A 19,287-nucleotide genomic window follows, 5' to 3' on the forward strand; every position below is an offset into this window, starting at 1 on the left:
AGTCAGTCCTACAGCAAAAACATTATTTCTATCATCTTCTTGATTCCAGTACACACTAAGCAATATGTTTGCAGGGAAAGAATCAGAAGTTGTAGTTTCTGGTGTTAATTTGCTCAACACAGACAACCAGAATCAAACTCAGAGTCCAGTTTTAATGTTTTTTTAAGCTATAGCTTTAAATTGTGTGCCATCTTGCTCTTGTTGTGATTGCATCCATCGTTAATCCTTTATATGCTTATGCCAGTGTATTGAAGGCAAGGGAGCAGTTTAAAGCTGGGAGGCCTTGATAAAGTTAAGCAGTTGGTATGCGGAAGGTCATCACAACGGAAAGTACTCAGGAGATGTAACTTTGAGAGAATGACACAGTGCTGCACAGCTCTGATACAGAAATATTCAGAATGTAAGGTACAAGGAAGTGCAGGAGATAATTCTGTTCATTAAGGCATAAACACCACTGGCAGCAATTCTTAAAAAAATCATGTTCATACAATGTCAAAACTTTTATCTTAAGACATTTTATTATTATTTCAATTGACAGTATCAGCCGAAAAACAATTGAAAATGAAAATCGTTTCATGGTAATGGAACGAGAGGTCTTAAAGACATATCGCGGTGGAAAAATCAATACCAGTTCCATCACAGACTGAAAATTAGATAAAATTAAACACAGCTGTCTGCAATTTTATTTGACTATATATTGTATCTAATGCAAAGTTGAAAGAGCAAAGGGAAGGAGGAGTCAATGAAGCCGGGGTCAGGGTTCAGGTCAACAAGTCAAAAGGTAATTTCAATGGAATAATGGGTTCGGGCTTTTGGTCAGGCGTTGCAAGTCAGGCACAGCATGGACAGCAGGGATGGGGATTAGGTCAGAAATGGACATGGGGGAGAGTTGAGAAGGTGAAAAGTTGAGGTTTCAGAAGGGTCATGTTTAGGGTTGAGAAGTCAGGTTGTAGAGATTAGGGGTTTACGGAAAGAGCTGTTGTCAGAGCTGTCAGTGCACTGATCATTCATTCTGAATTTGTAACTTTGGGGGGGGGCATGATGGGGGGGTGTCGGGCACATGCACCTGGTATATGTTGCCAGGCAGCTGGAAGTGGGTGTGGTCTTGGGAGAGCGGGGCAGGGCAGGCAGAGAAAATTATGATATGCAACAGGAGAAGAGGGAGAGTCACACAATTGGTTCCCTGCAGAGGACAATTTCCAGCTCGCCACGGTAGAGCTTCCCTCCGTCAGACAGACTCATGATGCTCTGCTTATAGCCCGACAGGTTCTTCAAGTCCACCTCCTGAACCAGAGAAAGGGAGGTTTGACAGAGTCACTAAAGTTGAGGAGGTCAATCAGTGACATTAATCAAGTAAAAATACCAAAGCTTTATTTGGATCAAAACTTACCCTAAGCTAGCTAAATTCAACCAGTATTGTCCTGGACAGTACATTTCTCTGCCAAACTCATTGTTGTGTAGGATGTTTAGGCCTCGTGGAGGAAGCATGGCGTTAAAATGCCCTGGAGAACTTCATCTACAGATATATGTTTTTGACTATACATGCTAATTTAATTTACAAAGAACCTTAACTGCGCACCTGTCAAGCTTTCTTTTACCACACAACACATACACAGTTGACACTGATAACAGTGATAGATTCCCCACATTTTTGAAACAATAGGTCCTTCATTTCAGACAGGGGTCTGAAATCGCCATCTCCGGCTTTTAAAATGAAAGCCATGTGCAATTCCTCGCTACACATATTATAATGCTAAAATACTGGGATTGCTGCGCATAATTATTTTTCTGGCAACTTTGATTGGCTAGTACGCATTGCCTTCATTAGTTAGGTTTGTTAAAAAATAACCAAATTGCGTTGTAGTTGTGTGTGATTTAATGTTCCCCTCACATTGTCAACTAAACTAAACATCCGCTGTCACATGGAATATGTTCAATTAAAAATCTGTGTTACTGATTTTAGTCCCTGCTAACAAGCATCTTGTCCTGTATTACTTTTCTGGCCTCAACTCCTGACAACTAGACAGAGGACTTTAGTGATTTCACACCAACCTTAGACACAAAAATGCCCCTACATCATAACCTAAGGTTATGCCCCTGGTTTTACAACCTTTCTTACACCAATACACATATCCTGAATCTAGATAAGAAGCTGTTAATACACTTGGATCATTTGGTGGCCTCAATAAAGCTTTTGGAGCCAGAAACCAGAGCAGTCAAAATTACTCATTGCATGCTTGTTCACTTGGCATGTTTACTACTTCTATTATTGTATCCGTACCATCCAAGTTATGTAGGTGCTCTGCGAAGAGTTGTGTTTAAAATAAAGTTTTTAGGTATCTTTCTGTTTTGTTTGTTTCTGTTCTGATACACGGTAGGTATATAGAGAATGCACAGGGAGTGAACTGCTGAGAGGAGCAGAAATGATCAGAGAGAAATGGTATCAGGTGCCAGAAGTCACAAGCCAGGCCACAGTCTGGTATACAAATTCTGTAAACTTTTACCACAGCTCCTATCTCACCTTCTTGTTTTTCTGGTAAAGGTCTCGTAGCAGGGCATCCAACTCCTGCTCATCAATGTAGCCATTCCCATCCTGAAAGAAGTTGAAAGAAACACCACAAATGTTATTTTCATCTCCAAACATTCAGAAAGGAAAGGACTGATCTGGAGACAGCAAGCAAACTTCAAAACACACTGCACCCTTTTAGACTATAGCTCAACAATATGTAGCTGCCTATTATATCAGATTTTTATTTATTTATCCTGCCTTCCTTTCTAACCAGCATGGACCAGCTATGTTTAGATTTTGAGCTTCCTGATTTCTGTACCCTGCTCTGCTGCTCAACTTCATTCAATATTTTATGGCAGCCATCATGAATGCACAAGCCAAATGGCCCTTCATGAATGATGATTTAAAAAAGACTTCCCATTCTCAACTCTGTAAAGGGGGTTAGCTGTAAAGTCAATATGGAGCCACTTTGCTAATTAACGATGTCTTATGTCTCACAGCAGTGTTTAGAGTTTGGGGCCAAAAAATAAGTCCAAATTGCTGGAAATTTTCCCTTGGCAACAGGCACAAAACCATGTTCTATTCATCTAGGCTTGGTCTCCGAATGAATTCAGAGCTGAGTGGCTTGCCAGTCTTATTTTTACTTTGGGAGATGCCCTTTGATGTTTACAAAGCCAGCCTGAAGTGTCCTAGATCTTGGGAATAAATGTGAATTCTATTTATTTTCTCTTGATGAAAGACTAGCAAGTTATGGGAAAGCAACATCAGGTATCGGTCGGTCTGTCTAATTTGCGTGCCATCTTGCATTTCAGACATTTTCAAGGCATCGCACTGTTTAGGGCTGTGGCACTATGAGCCACGTTAGTGTTCAGCTGACCGGCCACACTTTGCCCCGCTCACGATATCTCAGCACTCTCAGCACCAGTGACAGCAGCTGCCTGTGTTTCAGCTGCAGGGGCTGAGCGCATAACAAAATGATGAAACTAATTACACACATAAATGGTAGTGCTCCATTCGTGGAGAGACTCTGCATGAGAGCTATTCAATTACAAATTCAGTTGGGCCAGATTTTAAAACCAGGACATGGAGGTGGGCCGGACATTTTCTCACGAGTTGGGATTGGTATCCTCCTTATTGTTTCAGTTCCTTGTTGATGTTTTTATCAGTTCTTTTTTATTACTAAATTATTGCCTTTAAAATATATATTATTTAAATATTTTTTATTAACTAAATGTTGTTTTTAGAGCAGTAACAGGATTTTCAACAGCAAAGTTACTAATATCTCACTATAAACAAATCTAAAATATTAGTAAAATAAATCATATTCCTGACATCAAGCGTGTTTGGAAATATTGATGATCTGGGTCCCTATCATTCCTTTCTATTGTCCTCCTCCTGCTGCTGCTGTTGGTAGAGAGGAGCTGGTTAGTCTCAGCCAGCAGCTGACCATATTTTAATGTACATGGCAAACTAAACTAAACAGTTACTAAAGACAGGCAGCTTTCACTTTAGCTTGTTTGTAACAATAAGGTATTAGCTGAACTAGCGCTGTGACCAACACACAGCTGTGGTGGATAAGAGACTGAGCACATTAAAATATTCTATCCTACATGTTATTAAACAGGTGCGTTGGTAAAGTATTGGCTTTTTACTCACGACGGTTTTATTGCACCATGTACTTACACTCTCTCTCTCTGATCAGCTGGCTGCCCACTGTGTGTGTGTGTGTGTGTGTGTGTGTGTGTGTGTGCTCTGCAGAGAAACACAGGAGGGGAGAGGCTGCAGGTCGGACAGTTAGTGTTGAGCCTTTATATTGGCGGTGATCGGTACAGCGCATGTGAAACTCTGAGATGAGAAGGAAACGAAATAGCTCACTCGTTAGTTATTTCCATTCACTATTACTTTTACTTTTGTGTCGTATATCAGATTATGTATGCTGGGCCACATGGAGGTTTCTTTGGGGCCGGATGTGGCCCGCAGGCCGCCAAATGAATAGGGCAGCTCTACGTGAATTGGCCGCAGTGGCTCATCTATAATTAATGTCTGCATGTGAGCTAGAGAGAGTGCTAGCCATCAGTCCAACCCGAGACATGAACATGCACGAAAGCTCCACCCCGAAAAGTGCAAATTAATATGATTTTTACTGTAGGCCTATATTTTTGTCCTCTATTAGTTTTTGATCTGAATTCTACCTGTGCCTGCTGACATACCTAAAACAAACCTATCCCCATCCATTGGAAGATACTGAATTGTCTCTTTCCAAAAGACCAATCACTGATGACTGATACAACATCTGAGACCACTGCCACCAATTTAAATTGTTAAAACCATATAAATACAGAGGAAGCATGTTTTTTCTTTTCCCTCAAGCAATTGTAATATCCCTGCTGGATTATAGTATAGTATATTTGGTATACTACATATGTTAATTAACACAACACAAATTAAGCAGCATATAGCAGAATACAGAAGCATTTAGCACATAAGAGCTAGACCAGTGATTCCCAACCAGGGGTACTCGTACCCCAGGGGGTACTTCTGCAGTTGCTAGATGTGAATACAAAAATATATCCACATATTGAAGCAGCTGTAACAACTGAACACCGCTGTACTTGTTGCAATTATGTAAGTGTGCATGAAAACTAGTTAGCAAGCACATAAGTCTAAACAGGTAAAGGTAATGGATAAATGGTTTTAACTAAATTGCTAACAAATAATAAATGAATAGATTAGTTGACGGCTATTACAATATAATATTTTGTGGTTTCTTTGCTCCTCTGTGACAGTAAACTCCCAAATAGCTTTGGGCTGTGGACAAAACAAGAAAACTGAGGACGTCATTGTGGGCTTTAGAAAAAAAGCATCCACATTTGTCACCATTTTCGGACCAACAACTAATTAGTTAATCGAGAAAATAATCGACAATGAAAACAATCGTTAGTTGCAGCACTACAAATGATTAGCCAAAAGTAATGGTCAAATGGTTGGATCATCAGCTTCATATGGTAGTAGTTGAGCTGACCAAACCAACCTTAATAGTGACACTTAAATTGTATGAAAAAAAAATATATATATATATATAATATATAGTGTTATACATTTGGTACACGATAAGTGTGATTGATGAAGGGGTACGTGAGTTCAATTGACAGGGCTGTGGGGGTACCTTACACCAAAAAGGTTGGGAACCACTGAACTAGACTACTGGTGCTGTGCCACATCAAACTGAGTTGTTTCTTTCCGTAAATATTGAGTCAGCCTTTTCATAGCTAGATTATGGCTGGTCCCTCAGGCTGACAAAAACTCCCAAGATGTCATAAATTAGAAATATTACATCACAGATGTACAAGGTGGAGCTTTCTACCCTGTAACTCTGCCCTGCTCTAGTCTGTCTTGTATCATATCACTCCCTGTAGTCCCTCCCAACTAATCTGCTGCTAATGTGGAAAATGTGACCATTATTAAGTGAACCACTGCTCAACCACCCTGAGCTGTTTACTAAGGAACAGGTGTGCAAAGCCTAACTCATTTCCCTAGGTAGTTGGGGAGCGCCCTAGGTACAACCAAGGAATTTGCATATTCATGGTTTTAACAAAATCGGAAATGCCAAAACAAATAGCGCTGAGTCATCCTGACAACTTGAAAGTCTAGTCTATGTTTTTTTACTCTAGTGCAATTTGTTCATATTTTACAATGTAAATCTCCTCCCTGTGTTAGCATATTAGCTTAGAGTACACTGTTAAGCAGACACAAACCTACCTGACTAGGTGTCCCTCTGAGTCCCACCACTTTTCAAGCTAGCTTCTACTCCACTAGCCTCGGCTAATTCTAACTAAGATAAAACAATTATTCCTTTAGCATTAGGTTATAACCATCTAATGTTTATATACTTTTCCCATGACTAAGAATCAAGGGCGACGTAGTTGTTGCAAACAACCTAACTTTTGCTAAATGTTTCTAATTAAATATAAATGATAAAGTGTTCAAATTGTTCACACATTGTAGTACATACCAATTTAGCTCAGAATACGTAGACAGAATATCCCAGGAACAACCCATTTTTTCAGGCAAATGAATCAAACGGTTTATGCCAAAAATACACTGACAACTGAAAGCTAGTGGAAGAGACGCTATCCCAGACGTGAGGCCAGACCTCAACTGTGTGTTTGGGAGACCTTGAATAAAACATCACCTACCTTGTCATAGAATGTGAAGATGGCATTGAATTGCTCAGTGGTCAACTTGACACCCTGTAAAAACAAGGTTTGATTTTGATTACCAGGCTACAAATTTCCAAAAAGTTACAGTAAGACAAGGCAAGGCAAGCCAAGTTTATTTGTATAGCACATTTCAACAACAAGGTAATTCAAAGTGCTTTAAATAAAACATAAAAGCAACAGGGAAATATAAAAAAGTTTAAAAGTTAAATAGAAAATAAAAACACGCAGGTCTCCCACCTTTGCTTATTTTACTCCTTTAATTCCCCATCTCCCACTCTATCCCCCCTTTAGTTACTTAGGGACTCTAACCCTAAGGGGACTCTAACCCTTCCTTAGATACAGTCGTCACTGTAAATCCAGATTGTCCACGCTACAAACTCTGGTAAAAGCGGTTGACAGCGGGACCCTGTCAACAAGTTACTTAGGGACTCTAACCCTAAGGGGACTCTAACCCTTTAACACATAGGGACTCTAACCCTAAGGGGACTCTAACCCTTTAAGACAAAACTCAAACACATATTATCATAAATATTTAAAAACAGTTACATTTATTGTGTGTATAATGTAGACATTTTTTGCAAGAACATTTCTTTCTGCATCATTTTTGTTCCCTACCTCAAATTTGAGTAAGAAATTCTCCTGAACAGGGAGAAGCCTGCGGGAGAGAAGTACTTCATTAGTGGACACAATAGTTGTTCAATGAATCTACATCAATGTGCAATGTGTTACAACATTTATATAGTGAACAGAAGCAAGTAAAATTGCACATTACCTTGCCATCTCTGATAGACCCAACTTCCCATCTCCATTCAGATCAAACATCCTGAGCTGCAAAGTGGAAGCAGAACAGAGACAGGAAGGGACAGAGGAGAGAGAATGAAAGAAAGGTTTATTTTTTATAGTTATCTGTTGTCAAGATGAAGGCAAATGTGGTCCCTTGATATTCATTGACTGAGAAATACAATGGATGGCCATAAAGTAAAGAGGACCACTGGAGGGACTGCCTTTACAATTTGCCTCAACCATTTCAGCTAATGCAGTCGATGGTGAAGTTTTACAGAATAATGACTTAAGAGTTCGCTTTTTTAGGTCAGTTGTTTCATCAGGAGGAAAGAATAAAAAAAACTGTCAAAATTCTGATTTTCTCCAGCATTCATGTCATTATTTAATCTGGATTATTTGGCAACACTTACACCCACATGTGTTTAATGAGTACTAAAGGTATCAAGAAACAATTATGACCAAGTTTATCTATGAGCATGTTGAGGAAACTGCTTCAGCAAATCAGGTTAATGTCAGCTCTGGGGCTTCCAGGAAGAAGCAGATGTTGGCACATCTGGGATACAAACACACAACCTGCAGGACATGATGGGTCACAACCACTCAGCTGAACAACGCTGCTGCCACCAACCTTATAGGTCTCTCAGGTCCTCCAGGGCAGATGGATAATAGACATCCATAAAGTCTGGCTCACTGTGTTGCTGCAGGGTTCATTGGTTTTGCCAAGAATTTACTTTTTATGTTATTGTATTTCTTATAACTTTGAGAGACTCTGATGCAAAATCAGTATCGAATTAATGTTTTCTCACAATTTCCTTCCCTCAGTTTATGTTACTGAAAACATTTTCTGAGCTGAGAGATGACCTCTCATCTCAGAAAATGGAGAACAGTGCCTTCTTGCAACGGTATCTTTTGGATGAGGACATAAAATTTGGGTTAAACTGAACGTCTCCCTTTTAAAAATCTGTGTATTTTTGATAAAAATCAATAAAAATGAAAACGATGAGTCTTATGTTCCTCATACTGAGCACAAAGTTTAGCCCAACAGAATTGTCATAACTGTCCAATTACACTGTGTGCTTGAGATTCTTCATTGCATGTGAGTGAGCCTTACTATGGTCTGTGTGTACTCCTGGAGCTTCTGGTCATCGTAGTGTCTGTTAGCCTTCTCCAGCAGGTCTGACAGAAAGCCCTGAGGACAGAGACACACCATTGAAAAAAAAACTATGCAGGACTTTTATTTAATCAAATACATAGCTGAAGGTTAAAAAAATAACACTGTAAATTTGGCCATAATCGTTGGGAAGAGAAAGAACTGAAATAGAACTACAAAGTTTTTATTTAAATAAAAATAATGTAACAAGTAATAACATTAGCATGAACTCAAGTATCCAAAGTAAAAGTAATGATAGTGGAGTGATATTTTAGGGGTTGAGGTTAGATTCTTCAGTTTTCTTGATTTCCATGTTTCTAGATTAATTAACAAAGAAAAAATTAAACCAATGAAGAAGGAAAATTAAGAGAAAAGGTTAAAATAATGAAATAGAATGTAGAGGAAATGAATAGATGCAAAGAAAGGAAATTTAAAAAAATGTGATATCAATGGAATTTTATGAATGTATCTTGTTTTTTTAATTTAATTCCTGATCTGCAAAGTAAAGAGTACTACAGCCTGTACAGTAAATGTTCTGCAGTAAAAAGCACATTTCCCTCTCATGCAGTAAAAATGTAAAGTATTTTAAAATGAAGGTAGCATTAGCTCAACTCTATTACAGCTCTTGAGTCGATTTCCTCATTTATTGTTGCCCTCTGCTCACAGTCATGAGGTGAGACGTGTCTGCTGCCTGCGATCTCATCTGCATTTTTCCAAAGCTTTCAAAAAGCCACACCTGAGTAACTCATCTGCACCTGGTCAGCTGGAAGAAATGTGATCCCAAGACAACCCAAGCAGCCTAATTTGTATTTGATGCGTAATCGCCGACCCCATTCATGTTCTACTCCCCAGGGTGGAGCACTTTCTTTTATATAATTTGACACAAAGCTTCCAAGAGGTGTTGAAGTGAATAATATTCGTACAATTTGTAAAGCTATTTGCGTCTGATTCCTCACCTGAATAAAACACTCATGGTCAGTGGGGAATTTCCCGTGCAGCAGCAACTGAACTCTCCTCTACACGCCCATATGCTCACATGTATCAACAAAAAAGGTGAATCACACTGAAAATCCAAAGTGCTGAATGTTTTGAAATTTTGAGTATTTTGAGTGCAAGTGTTTAGCTAATATGTCACTTGATAGCAGTGTAAATATTACAGCTTCGGCCATGTTTAGCATATCAGTTATTATTATTATTATTATTCTTACTTAGAAGTTGTTTTGTTTTTTGTTGTTTGTTTTTTTTTTTTTACAGATGTTTAGGCACCTTAAGACAATAGTTCAACATTTCTGGAAATATGCTGTCTTGCTGAGAGTTAGCTGAGAAGATTGATACCATTTTGATTTCCCGGAGTCATGTCATCACCATGAGTTTGGCAGGAATCTAGCTGAGGTGCTGGCAGGCATTTCTCCCTGCTTCCGGTCTTTATGCTAAGCTAAGCTAATTATCTGCTGGCTCCAGCTTCATATTTATCGCACACTACAGGCAAGAGAGTGCTTACTCTCGGCAAGAAAGTGAATACAGTGTATTTGCCAAAATGTTGAACTATTCCATTAAGCACAATAAATCAGTATCATAATAGGGTTGTTAAGCATAACACAAAAAAAAAGAGGATTGTTTTTCCCTCTTTCTTTGCTTTCTTTTTATTGATGCAAAACAACGTAGCATCTAGGAGGTGACATAAATAGAAAAATGCATACAAGTTAAGACACTTTTTCTTAAAATTTTTAAAGGTATGGGAAATACATCAAAGGGAGCACAAAAACAGAAAAACATGACTATTACAGTGGTATAAATATATGTAAATATGTAAATAAAATGTAAATGATTAAAGGAAAAGACAGTGAATATGGGTTAAGTAGCTACTTAAGTTGCTACTTCAGTGGCTACTGCTGTGTGATAATTACAGTTTAGGGTAGGTGCTCTGTTCGTGAGCATGTGTGTGTGTTGATGTGCATTTGAATGTGCGTGGAGGGAAAAGAAAGACAAAAAGACAAAACATAATAAGAATAAGTATAACCAAGTAAGCAGATGATTAAATAATCGTATAAATAAGAATATTTGTAAGGCTTTTCAGGTTAAACTATCCTTTGGGATGCAAATGTAGATATCATAAATGTTACATAAAAGCAATTAACAAGAATAAGTTGCCTTTATCACTGAATCATATATAAATATATATAAACATACATATTTACAACATACCTTCAATTCATTTGCTTCAATGTAGCCACTGCGATCTGTATCATATCGCCGCCATGCCTACAAGAAATCAACAAAACAAAATAAACATTGGATTGAAAGCAGTTTTTCAGCACCGACTCTTCTCCAGAGTGATTTACATTTCTCCCCCCCTATATAAATCCTCTCTGATGGAATTCCAGCTTGCTCTTTAACTGCGCTATGTGTTTGATTTTTCTCTGATGCAGAGCAGAAATCGTTCAAGAGGGGAAGACCACAAAAGCCTGCACCATCACTGTAATCACACAGTTTTCAATACAATCCCATTCGCTCGCATACCGAGCAGAGGGCAAACAGAAAGAGAGAGAGAAATGGGAGGGAGAGAAAGTCATTTTAATGAATGTTTTAATCTAGCAGCTGTCCCTGTCCAAAGAAGGGCTCCTTATCAAAGATGGATGGCCTTCCCCTTTCTCGTGTCCCCTCTCCTCCTCCTCCTCCCCCTCTGCTCCTCCTCTCCTGCTCTGGGCTTTGCAGAGAGGAGCTACAGTGGTTTTATCCATTATATATGACTCTGAAAATAGAAGGTTCTGCTTCCTCATTCTAACCCTTTAAAAACCTCTCCACCCTCTCCCTCCTCCCTGCACCACCAACAAAGACTGATTAATCCTCCATCCTTGTTTATGTTCTCAAACTCTGGCTCTCCACTTTCCATCGACATTTCATTTACGTCCTCTCTGTTCCCTCTTTCTCTCGTTTGCCCTTTGTATCCCTCTCCACACCTTCTCTCTCATTCATGCGCCTTCTCTCATTTCATGATTCCTTTTCTTTATGACACAGGAGACAAGGACAGCCTCTACCCCACATTAAATTGGTTTCTAATTGGCTCCATTCTTTCATTGCAGCAGATCTAACATGAAATCTGCCATTTTCTTATCTTCTGAAGGTATTTTGTGGAATAAATGATTTCCTTTTTCTAGTACCTTTCAGCACTCTCTGCTGAAGGCTTTCTGTTACTTCTACAATTATTAATTATTCATAATTCTCAGCAGCACCAAACGAGTATGAGGGAAAATCCTGTGACTGAAGTTTGTTTATACCGTACTTGGAAATTTCCTACATAAACGTTTCTTAAACACACAGCTTGGCTGTTATACAGTAACAGGACAGACATTGCTATTTTTTCCTCAGAGGTTTTACTAGAAACTAGTCACATGCAATTAATTTTGTGCGTTGCTAACGTCTGCCTGCTCGTTAGCTAAAGAGGTGCTTTGCTAACCCATCACTGTCTTGTTGTTAACACATCTGACTTTGATGTTGCTGTTACAATCGTTAAATAAATCTTAAAATATGTCGTTATAGACCACTTGACAATATTTTAGTGGGCTAGTTTCCAGAGGGGTAACCGCTCCTTGTTTGCTGCCACTAATTTGGTTCACTTCTGATTCATTAGTTAGTTGTTGTTGTTTTCTGTTCCGGAGTAGCCTCGGTAAAGCTGGTTCAAAGATACAGCTAAGTGCCTGATGTTTTTCTGTAAAGTTACCACAGATTTTCACACGTGTTATTCAGTATCTAGTATCTCATATAAGTGACAATGCCCTCTGTTAATGCCACTGGGACGGGGGTTTCCAAGTCTGCCAATGGTGATTTTGGGGTGAAACAGGCTTCTTCAGGCAAATGTGCCCTGGGGTCAATCTGATACAATTGCATGGCTGTTTATTTCTTCCTATTTCATACTGATTTTACGCATCAAGTTTTTATATTTATTTTCTCTTCTGTAGACCTTCAACTATAACACAGTGAACTAATCCATGAAATTAGCTGGTAGGATTGAGTACATGCAGGCTGTCTTCCATCCATGGAAGGACTGACTCTGGTCTATAATGTATGGTTGGTTAAGTAAGTATGTCCCGACTAATGGCATTTCTTAGTGAACAAGAAGCTTTTGTACAAAAAGTACTGCAAAGAAAAATAACAAATAACAGAGGTCATCTAAAGAAGACAGCTTTGCATTACCCTTACAAACACACACACACACACACACACACACACACACACACATATAAACACACTCTTACCGCCATGAACTCAGCACTGGAGCTGACAAACTGTCTGAAGCAAAGCAAGAAGTTCTCTTCAGTTGGGAGAATCTGGGCCAGCTAAAGAGAGCAATGACAAGAAAATGGTGAGAGTGGTGATAACATAAGGTTGATATGCCGGGGAGCTTTTTGTCTGCAAGCCTCAAATGGGTGACTCTGACGTAAATAATAGAGAGCCATGACCTCAGAAGTTGGGCTATGCTTAGAAGTTTGAATAAAAAAAATAAATCATGTCTGCGTATGTTCAGACGAAGTCTCTGCACCTGATTTTCCAACATTTGAACCTTAAACTCATTTGCTGATTTTCCATGCGGGCGGTGGATTATTGATATTGCAGAAGCCCCATTTGCATCTCTTTCAAGTCATGCTCCGAAAATGGAAAAATCAAGAGAAAGCAATATCCCAAACTGACGCTCCATAGAGACTATAATAAAGACTGTATTTATACATTGATCGGAGTATTGACCAGGCCTCTGAAGCCTCTCGCTTGTGATGTAATGTACTCCTCTGGCTTTGAGAATTATCCTTTTCTTTGTACAATTTTTTCTCACCCTCCATCAAAAGTAGTCAAATCAAACCTTTTCTACACTTTTTCTTGGGCCTGAGCCACATTTCAATGAGTATTGTGAATGCACATCAAAAAACCTCTGTCAGGGCACTAGCCCAAGTAGAACAGCTCTGTTGAATAATTTTATTGTACCAAAAAGTCGGTCATACTTGTTTTTCTTCTTTTCCAAATTTTAAAGAGATATTCACTTTCCTGCCGAGAGTTATAGAAGCTTGACAGCACTCTCATGTCTTTGTGATAATTATGAAGCTACAGCCAGCAGCTGGTTAATTTAGCTTAGCAAAAGACTGGAAGTTTCATATGTATGACAGTGATATTAATCTCCTCATCTTACTCCCAGCAATAAAGTTAATAAGTACATTTCCCACAATTACAAAGTATTAGATTTTGGAAGATAGCTGTTTCTCTTGATTAAAGTCGTTATGCTAAGACAAGCTAGCTGGCCGCTGGCTGTGGCTACATAAATGAGAATGATATCAGTTTTCTCATCAAACTCTTGGCAAGAAAGCGTAAATGACAAACTACTCCTTTAATGAAATTGACAGATTTCCAAGCATAATACAAGAAGCACCTTCAAGGCCTTACCTCTGACATCTCAATCCGCCCATCTTTGTTCTTGTCAAACTTCTGCATGAACTCCTTCATCTTTTCTCTGAATGTGGGGTTTGACGGGTCCTAGAAAACATTTGTACTCAATACAAGTGAAACCTGAGTGGTCAGTATGTGTAGCTTCGTCTAATCTCTAGTTTCTGAACTCACCACCCCTGCTCCTCTTCGGGCCATCTCCAACTCCCTGAAGAAGTTCTCCAGCTCCTTCCCCTCAATATAGCCATTACCTGGGATACAGACAGACCATGATGGCATGTTATGCAAAACACCCAGTGCAGATGTGGTCACAGTGTCACAGAGTCAAACAGATCTCAGCATGGCTTCGGTATTGATTCAAACAGGAGCCGTTTAACAGTAACTCGCTTCTCTTCCTCTGGCTCAATAGTTTAGGCTATTGACTGACAAGATGTAAACTGATCTCTCCTCAAAGACTGTGTTCACAGGGTGGTACACAATGAGAAAACTATATATGGAAAATTGCTTCTCTAGGATTTTGAAGGTGATGATCCACCGGCAGCTTCTTTTATTCCACATAGATCAATACTGCCTTCAGCATGGAGTTTGGCAAATGGGACGAATCAGTATGCATAACAGTGCACTGTGACAGTTTGTACCTGAATTAGTTTTCTTAAGATTATTTTGTCAAGAGGAACTGAAGCTTGGTACTATCCTGTAGACTTTGTTTTACTGCGTGCTATCAATCATTTTGACAGGTTAAGTGTCACTTTTGTCAAACGGTGCTTATCCTGAGACATTTCTTCAGATTCTGTCATGACAAATTTAGCTTGTGGACAATAAAGTTGGTTTTCTCTATATCGTACCTTATTTTATCCTTACTACTGGTGTTCTGTTGCCCTGACAGTACCTATTTAGAGGACGTATGAGTATGCCTGCTTCACCCAGGTAGTCTCTGAATCTGTGCCAATATTCTATCAACAAGAATGCTGAATGGCTGGACAGATGGCTCCAAACGATGTGACTAGCTGCTTCAATAAAACCCTGGAAGGAAGAGCTGCCTCATTAAACACTAACAAAGATTATTATGCCATCCACTTCCTCTCCTCTCCCTCTAACTCGCCGTCTCTCTTTGTCATCTCCTATCTAACTCCCTCTCTCTATCCAACAAACATCTTAACGTCTTTGTTCTATCCATGGAAATTTTTGTGTGCAATGTATGTGTGTGTGTGGGGGGGGGGGGGGGGGGGGGGGGGGGGGGGGGGGGGGCATGCATGCGATCCTTAGTGATGTTATCAAAACTCATGAATACAAGCTCTGCTGTTTCAATAAGTGGGACAGTAAAATGCCTCGCTGCTATCAAGCCTCCCTCCTGTGGGTCTTATTGACATTTAGCACTCTGGAGAGAAATGGCCTGCTCGATAATTAAACATAGTAAGATGTGATTAACTACAAGGCGAATGGCATAAAATGACAATAAAAACAGATTTATGAATAGATTATGCCGGAGTGCAGACATACATTCAATAAATGCAGCACTAGATCCGTACCGTTAAATTTGTGCATAAGGGAGCATCTGTTTGTACTGTGCTTATTCAGACGTAGAAAGTTATTTCTTTTCCAAGCATCCTTTAAGCCACAACAATATGCTTCCAGTACCATATGTTTTTCTTCTATGAAATGCTATATATGCTACAGCCTAATTAGTGTATCTATCTTACAGGAAAAATTAAATAAGACACAGCCAGAGGATACAGTTTACAGCTGACTTCAACTGACTTCCAGATGATTCAATTTAAATGTCAAATAACTAGTTTTATGTGTCATAATGAAACTTACTTTCATATACTTTGGTCTTCCAGCACAAGCACTTAAAGCTTGCACCAGACAGCAAGATAAAAGGTTCACAAAGACCACTTTTTGCCCAAATACATACTCTTTGGGATTCAGCATCATTACAGTCCCAGGAGACACTGGTAAAGACTCTGTACGCTTCTGGTTCTGATTCTAAAATTCAACCCCAATGTAGAAAAACTCTCAAAGTGGGGAGCTGTGCCAACTAAGTGCATTTAAAGTCTTTATAAAAAAAGCATTTGCCTTTCAAAGGAGAGTGCAGCCCTGTCTATTCAAATATTTTGTGTTGAGATCACAGTTGAGATCAGCAGGTCAACTCAACTCAGGAGGTGGTTTTACCTTCATATTCCGAATTTCCATATCTAGGTTAAGAAAAAATAATTGACAGCAAATGCTCTATAATTAGCAAAAGGAACTGCAGTTGTTTCCTTTTTCAGCTTTGAAGTGATCGAATTGAAAAGGCCTGACAGAGACAGCAGCGAAAGATGAGAGGGACACAGCGGAGGAGCTGCGAGAGACGCAATCCAGATGAGACTTGATCCTGGGCCAACGGGGGAATATGTGGTTTCATCATCTCTGGGTGCATTGCCTCCTGTGTATTTGTATTTTTATCTGCAAATGATGTTTACTCAAATCTGAGCAAACAAATTAGCTCTCCTTTTCTTTCTGCCGAGCCAGAAGACACTCACAGTAATGAGAACACAAATCAAACCCAAATCTGTTGATGCGCACTGGCTGTATTTGATTTGCAAAGCTGATATGTAAAATACCTCTGCAGCAGGACCCACACCTGGGCGGTAGAACTGATATCCATATGCTCTAACCAGGCCAAAAGAGTAAAATCAATAACAGATATGACAACAACTGCACATTGGCTCATATGGAGCTCAGCTGCTGAGCCCCTCAGCAAAGCCCCACCCAACTCCTCCTTCCATCTCCACTTTCTTGCAACATGCACAACAAGAGATCTGAGATTTCTACAATAGCAACAAGATGTAGTTACGCTTTTTAGATTTTAAAATATAAAGGGAGTTTTCCATGCCACTGTCACCAAGTGCTTGCTCATAGTGGGAATTGTAGGGTCTCTGAAAATAATATTACAAATAGTACGGTCTAGACCTGCTCTCTAAAAAATGTGCAAAGATAACTTCTGTTATGAACTGGCGCTATATATAAATATAATTGAAATTGCCCTGTGGAATGCATTTCAACATGTGTGCAGGCGTCAAAACAGATTGCACTAACAATGAATGCCCAGGAGGACATGTGTAAAACAAATAGGTGCAATACACTCGCCTTGTTTGCAGGTGTAGACTATCATGGACAAGAAGGTTGATTTAATAAAGCAAAACTCTTAAAGTTTTACAGGAAACAAAAAATTATCTCCATTGTGGACTTCTAATTCCACCCCGTGCTTTTCGAAATGGTCTGATCTACACTTCCATCGGTTCACAGAGGAGTCTGCAGATCTTCAAGTGAAATGAAAATATGAACATTTCCATAATTTAACATGGGAGGCTTTTATGACAGCAGTCGCATGCCTGATGAATTTGCTGAAATAAAAAGTCAGACTGCCACACTGCAACACTGCCACATGTGCACAGAGATATTTGCAAGAAGAATAGATACTGATGAAGACTGAGTCTGAAGAAGAAACCAGACTGCATAAAGAGCACCACCATCTGACAGACTGCGCTTACTGATGGAACCTAAATAAGCCAGAGTCTGATTGGAAATCAATACCAATGCATGGAGCATCACTCAGAGCAATTTACTTAGGCAACATCCAAACTGCCAATGATTATAGCTGTCTATAACCCACAGAAAACGCTAATTAAATGATGGCAAAATTACACTTCAGTTGCATGCATGGCAGGGCGTAGGCTTCTTCATGTAGTCTACCATGAGAGGACTTATCTGGGATCGCTCATAAAAAATGACAGATGAATAAAGGCTGCATCCACCTAAAATCTGATTTATTCGTCCTTTGATATGCGGCTTAAACACTTTACATATCATTTAGGGCTCATTGGATATATAAAAATCGTGTATATGTTAGTATGTTGTCTCTGTTACATACATTAACGTATGCTTTCTTGAGAAACAATAAATCTACCTGTGCATTTAAATAAAATTTTTTAAAAAACCCTCAAAATTAAATAAAATAAAATAATTAGGCTACCACGTGATGTCGGGAGTGGCCGCATTAAAAATGCATTTGAAAAACGTCGAACTTTTAAAAAAATGATTGCAATAATTCGGCATATGCAAAATATATGGTCTGAGATCAGCTTCTCAACAATATAGGTAAAAGATGAAAATGTCCCGTTTTGGCTACTTCATTCATCCATCAAGCAGGAAACTTAGGAAGACAATGAATATTAGGCTATTACTAATTAAAGACCAAACAGTCCCGATAATATTCTTAAAGTATCACCGTAAAATTGAGTTTACATAACCTTATATTGCAATACCGCTATTTTTTCTCTTCCTAAATCTTCTAATCTGTCGCTTTAATATCCCAAAACGACAAACTTTTGCTGTGATTTTATAGTCTGCTATTCTAAGCCTGATAACGGTTTTACTAGAAGGATGCATTCCTGCCTTTTTCGATTATTTGTAACCTTCCTTCGATTGGCTGTATTGCACAGCAGTGGTATATAATTCGGGATATTATTATGAGTTTGAAATAACTTTAGGAAGAGAAAAAAGTGTCCTACCGTCAGCGTCGAAATGTTTCCAAATGTCGAGGAACTGGGACGCGGTGACCTCGGCCAGGTGCAGGTGAGGAGGCTGCTGTGCTTTGTTTGCCATGATGCTCTCGACGGATGGTGCTGCAGGTCAGACGCCAGAAAAATCCGCAACCAACTTTTCTGTGTCTCTTGTTCAAACACACCCCACACTGTGGCCCCTGCGCGCCGCCCGCCGCTTTTTAACCCCGGCGCACGAGCGGCAGCACCGCTGCACCGCCGCTGGGGGCGCATTGCCGCCGTCAACATCCATCTGAGTCAGCGTCCCTGTCTGTGTGTGTGTGTGTGTGTGTGTGTGTGTGTGTGTGTGTGCTTCCAAGCTTGATGTAGTTGTGTGATAGGACGTCTTGGGCACTGCAGTGGGCAGACTGTGTGTGTGTTTATGTGTGTGTGTGATGGAAAGATGAGAGAGATGCAGATAGAGGGCAGATTGTTTTGATGTTACATCATCATGCTTTACAGTAGATCCCACGAGTGTGTGTGTGTGTGTGTGTGTGTGTGTGTGTGTGTGTGTGTGTGTGTTTGATCCTGTAAATTCCCATATGTCTGTATGCACATGAAATGCATGTGTGTTTCCGTGTGTGTTCGTGTGTGGGTGTGTTCCTTCCTACA

At 39.5% G+C, this 19,287-nt stretch overlaps 1 protein-coding gene across 2 annotated transcripts; it reads right to left on the reverse strand.

Annotated features, from left to right (window-relative positions):
- Positions 1 to 655: 655 nt before the first annotated feature.
- calb2a (calbindin 2a) lies at positions 656 to 18,739 on the reverse strand. 2 transcript variants are annotated; one of them, XM_046037878.1, is made up of 11 exons: positions 18,646 to 18,739; positions 14,267 to 14,343; positions 14,093 to 14,182; positions 12,919 to 12,999; positions 10,868 to 10,924; positions 8,624 to 8,701; positions 7,502 to 7,557; positions 7,345 to 7,384; positions 6,706 to 6,759; positions 2,522 to 2,593; positions 656 to 1,281 (listed from the first exon to the last, which is right to left on the reverse strand). In XM_046037878.1, the coding sequence occupies exons 1-11, from the start codon at positions 18,737 to 18,739 to the stop codon at positions 1,168 to 1,170; spliced, it is 813 nt and encodes a 270-aa protein (XP_045893834.1). In that variant the 3' UTR covers positions 656 to 1,167. The 2 variants fall into 2 exon arrangements, with proteins under 2 accessions (XP_045893834.1, XP_045893833.1); XM_046037877.1 differs by having other exon boundaries at positions 656 to 1,284.
- Between the last annotated feature and the right edge of the window lie 548 nt (positions 18,740 to 19,287).

This window comes from Micropterus dolomieu, linkage group LG22 (genome assembly GCF_021292245.1).
Source record: "Micropterus dolomieu isolate WLL.071019.BEF.003 ecotype Adirondacks linkage group LG22, ASM2129224v1, whole genome shotgun sequence".
In the NCBI taxonomy this organism is placed as follows: domain Eukaryota; kingdom Metazoa; phylum Chordata; class Actinopteri; order Centrarchiformes; family Centrarchidae; genus Micropterus; species Micropterus dolomieu.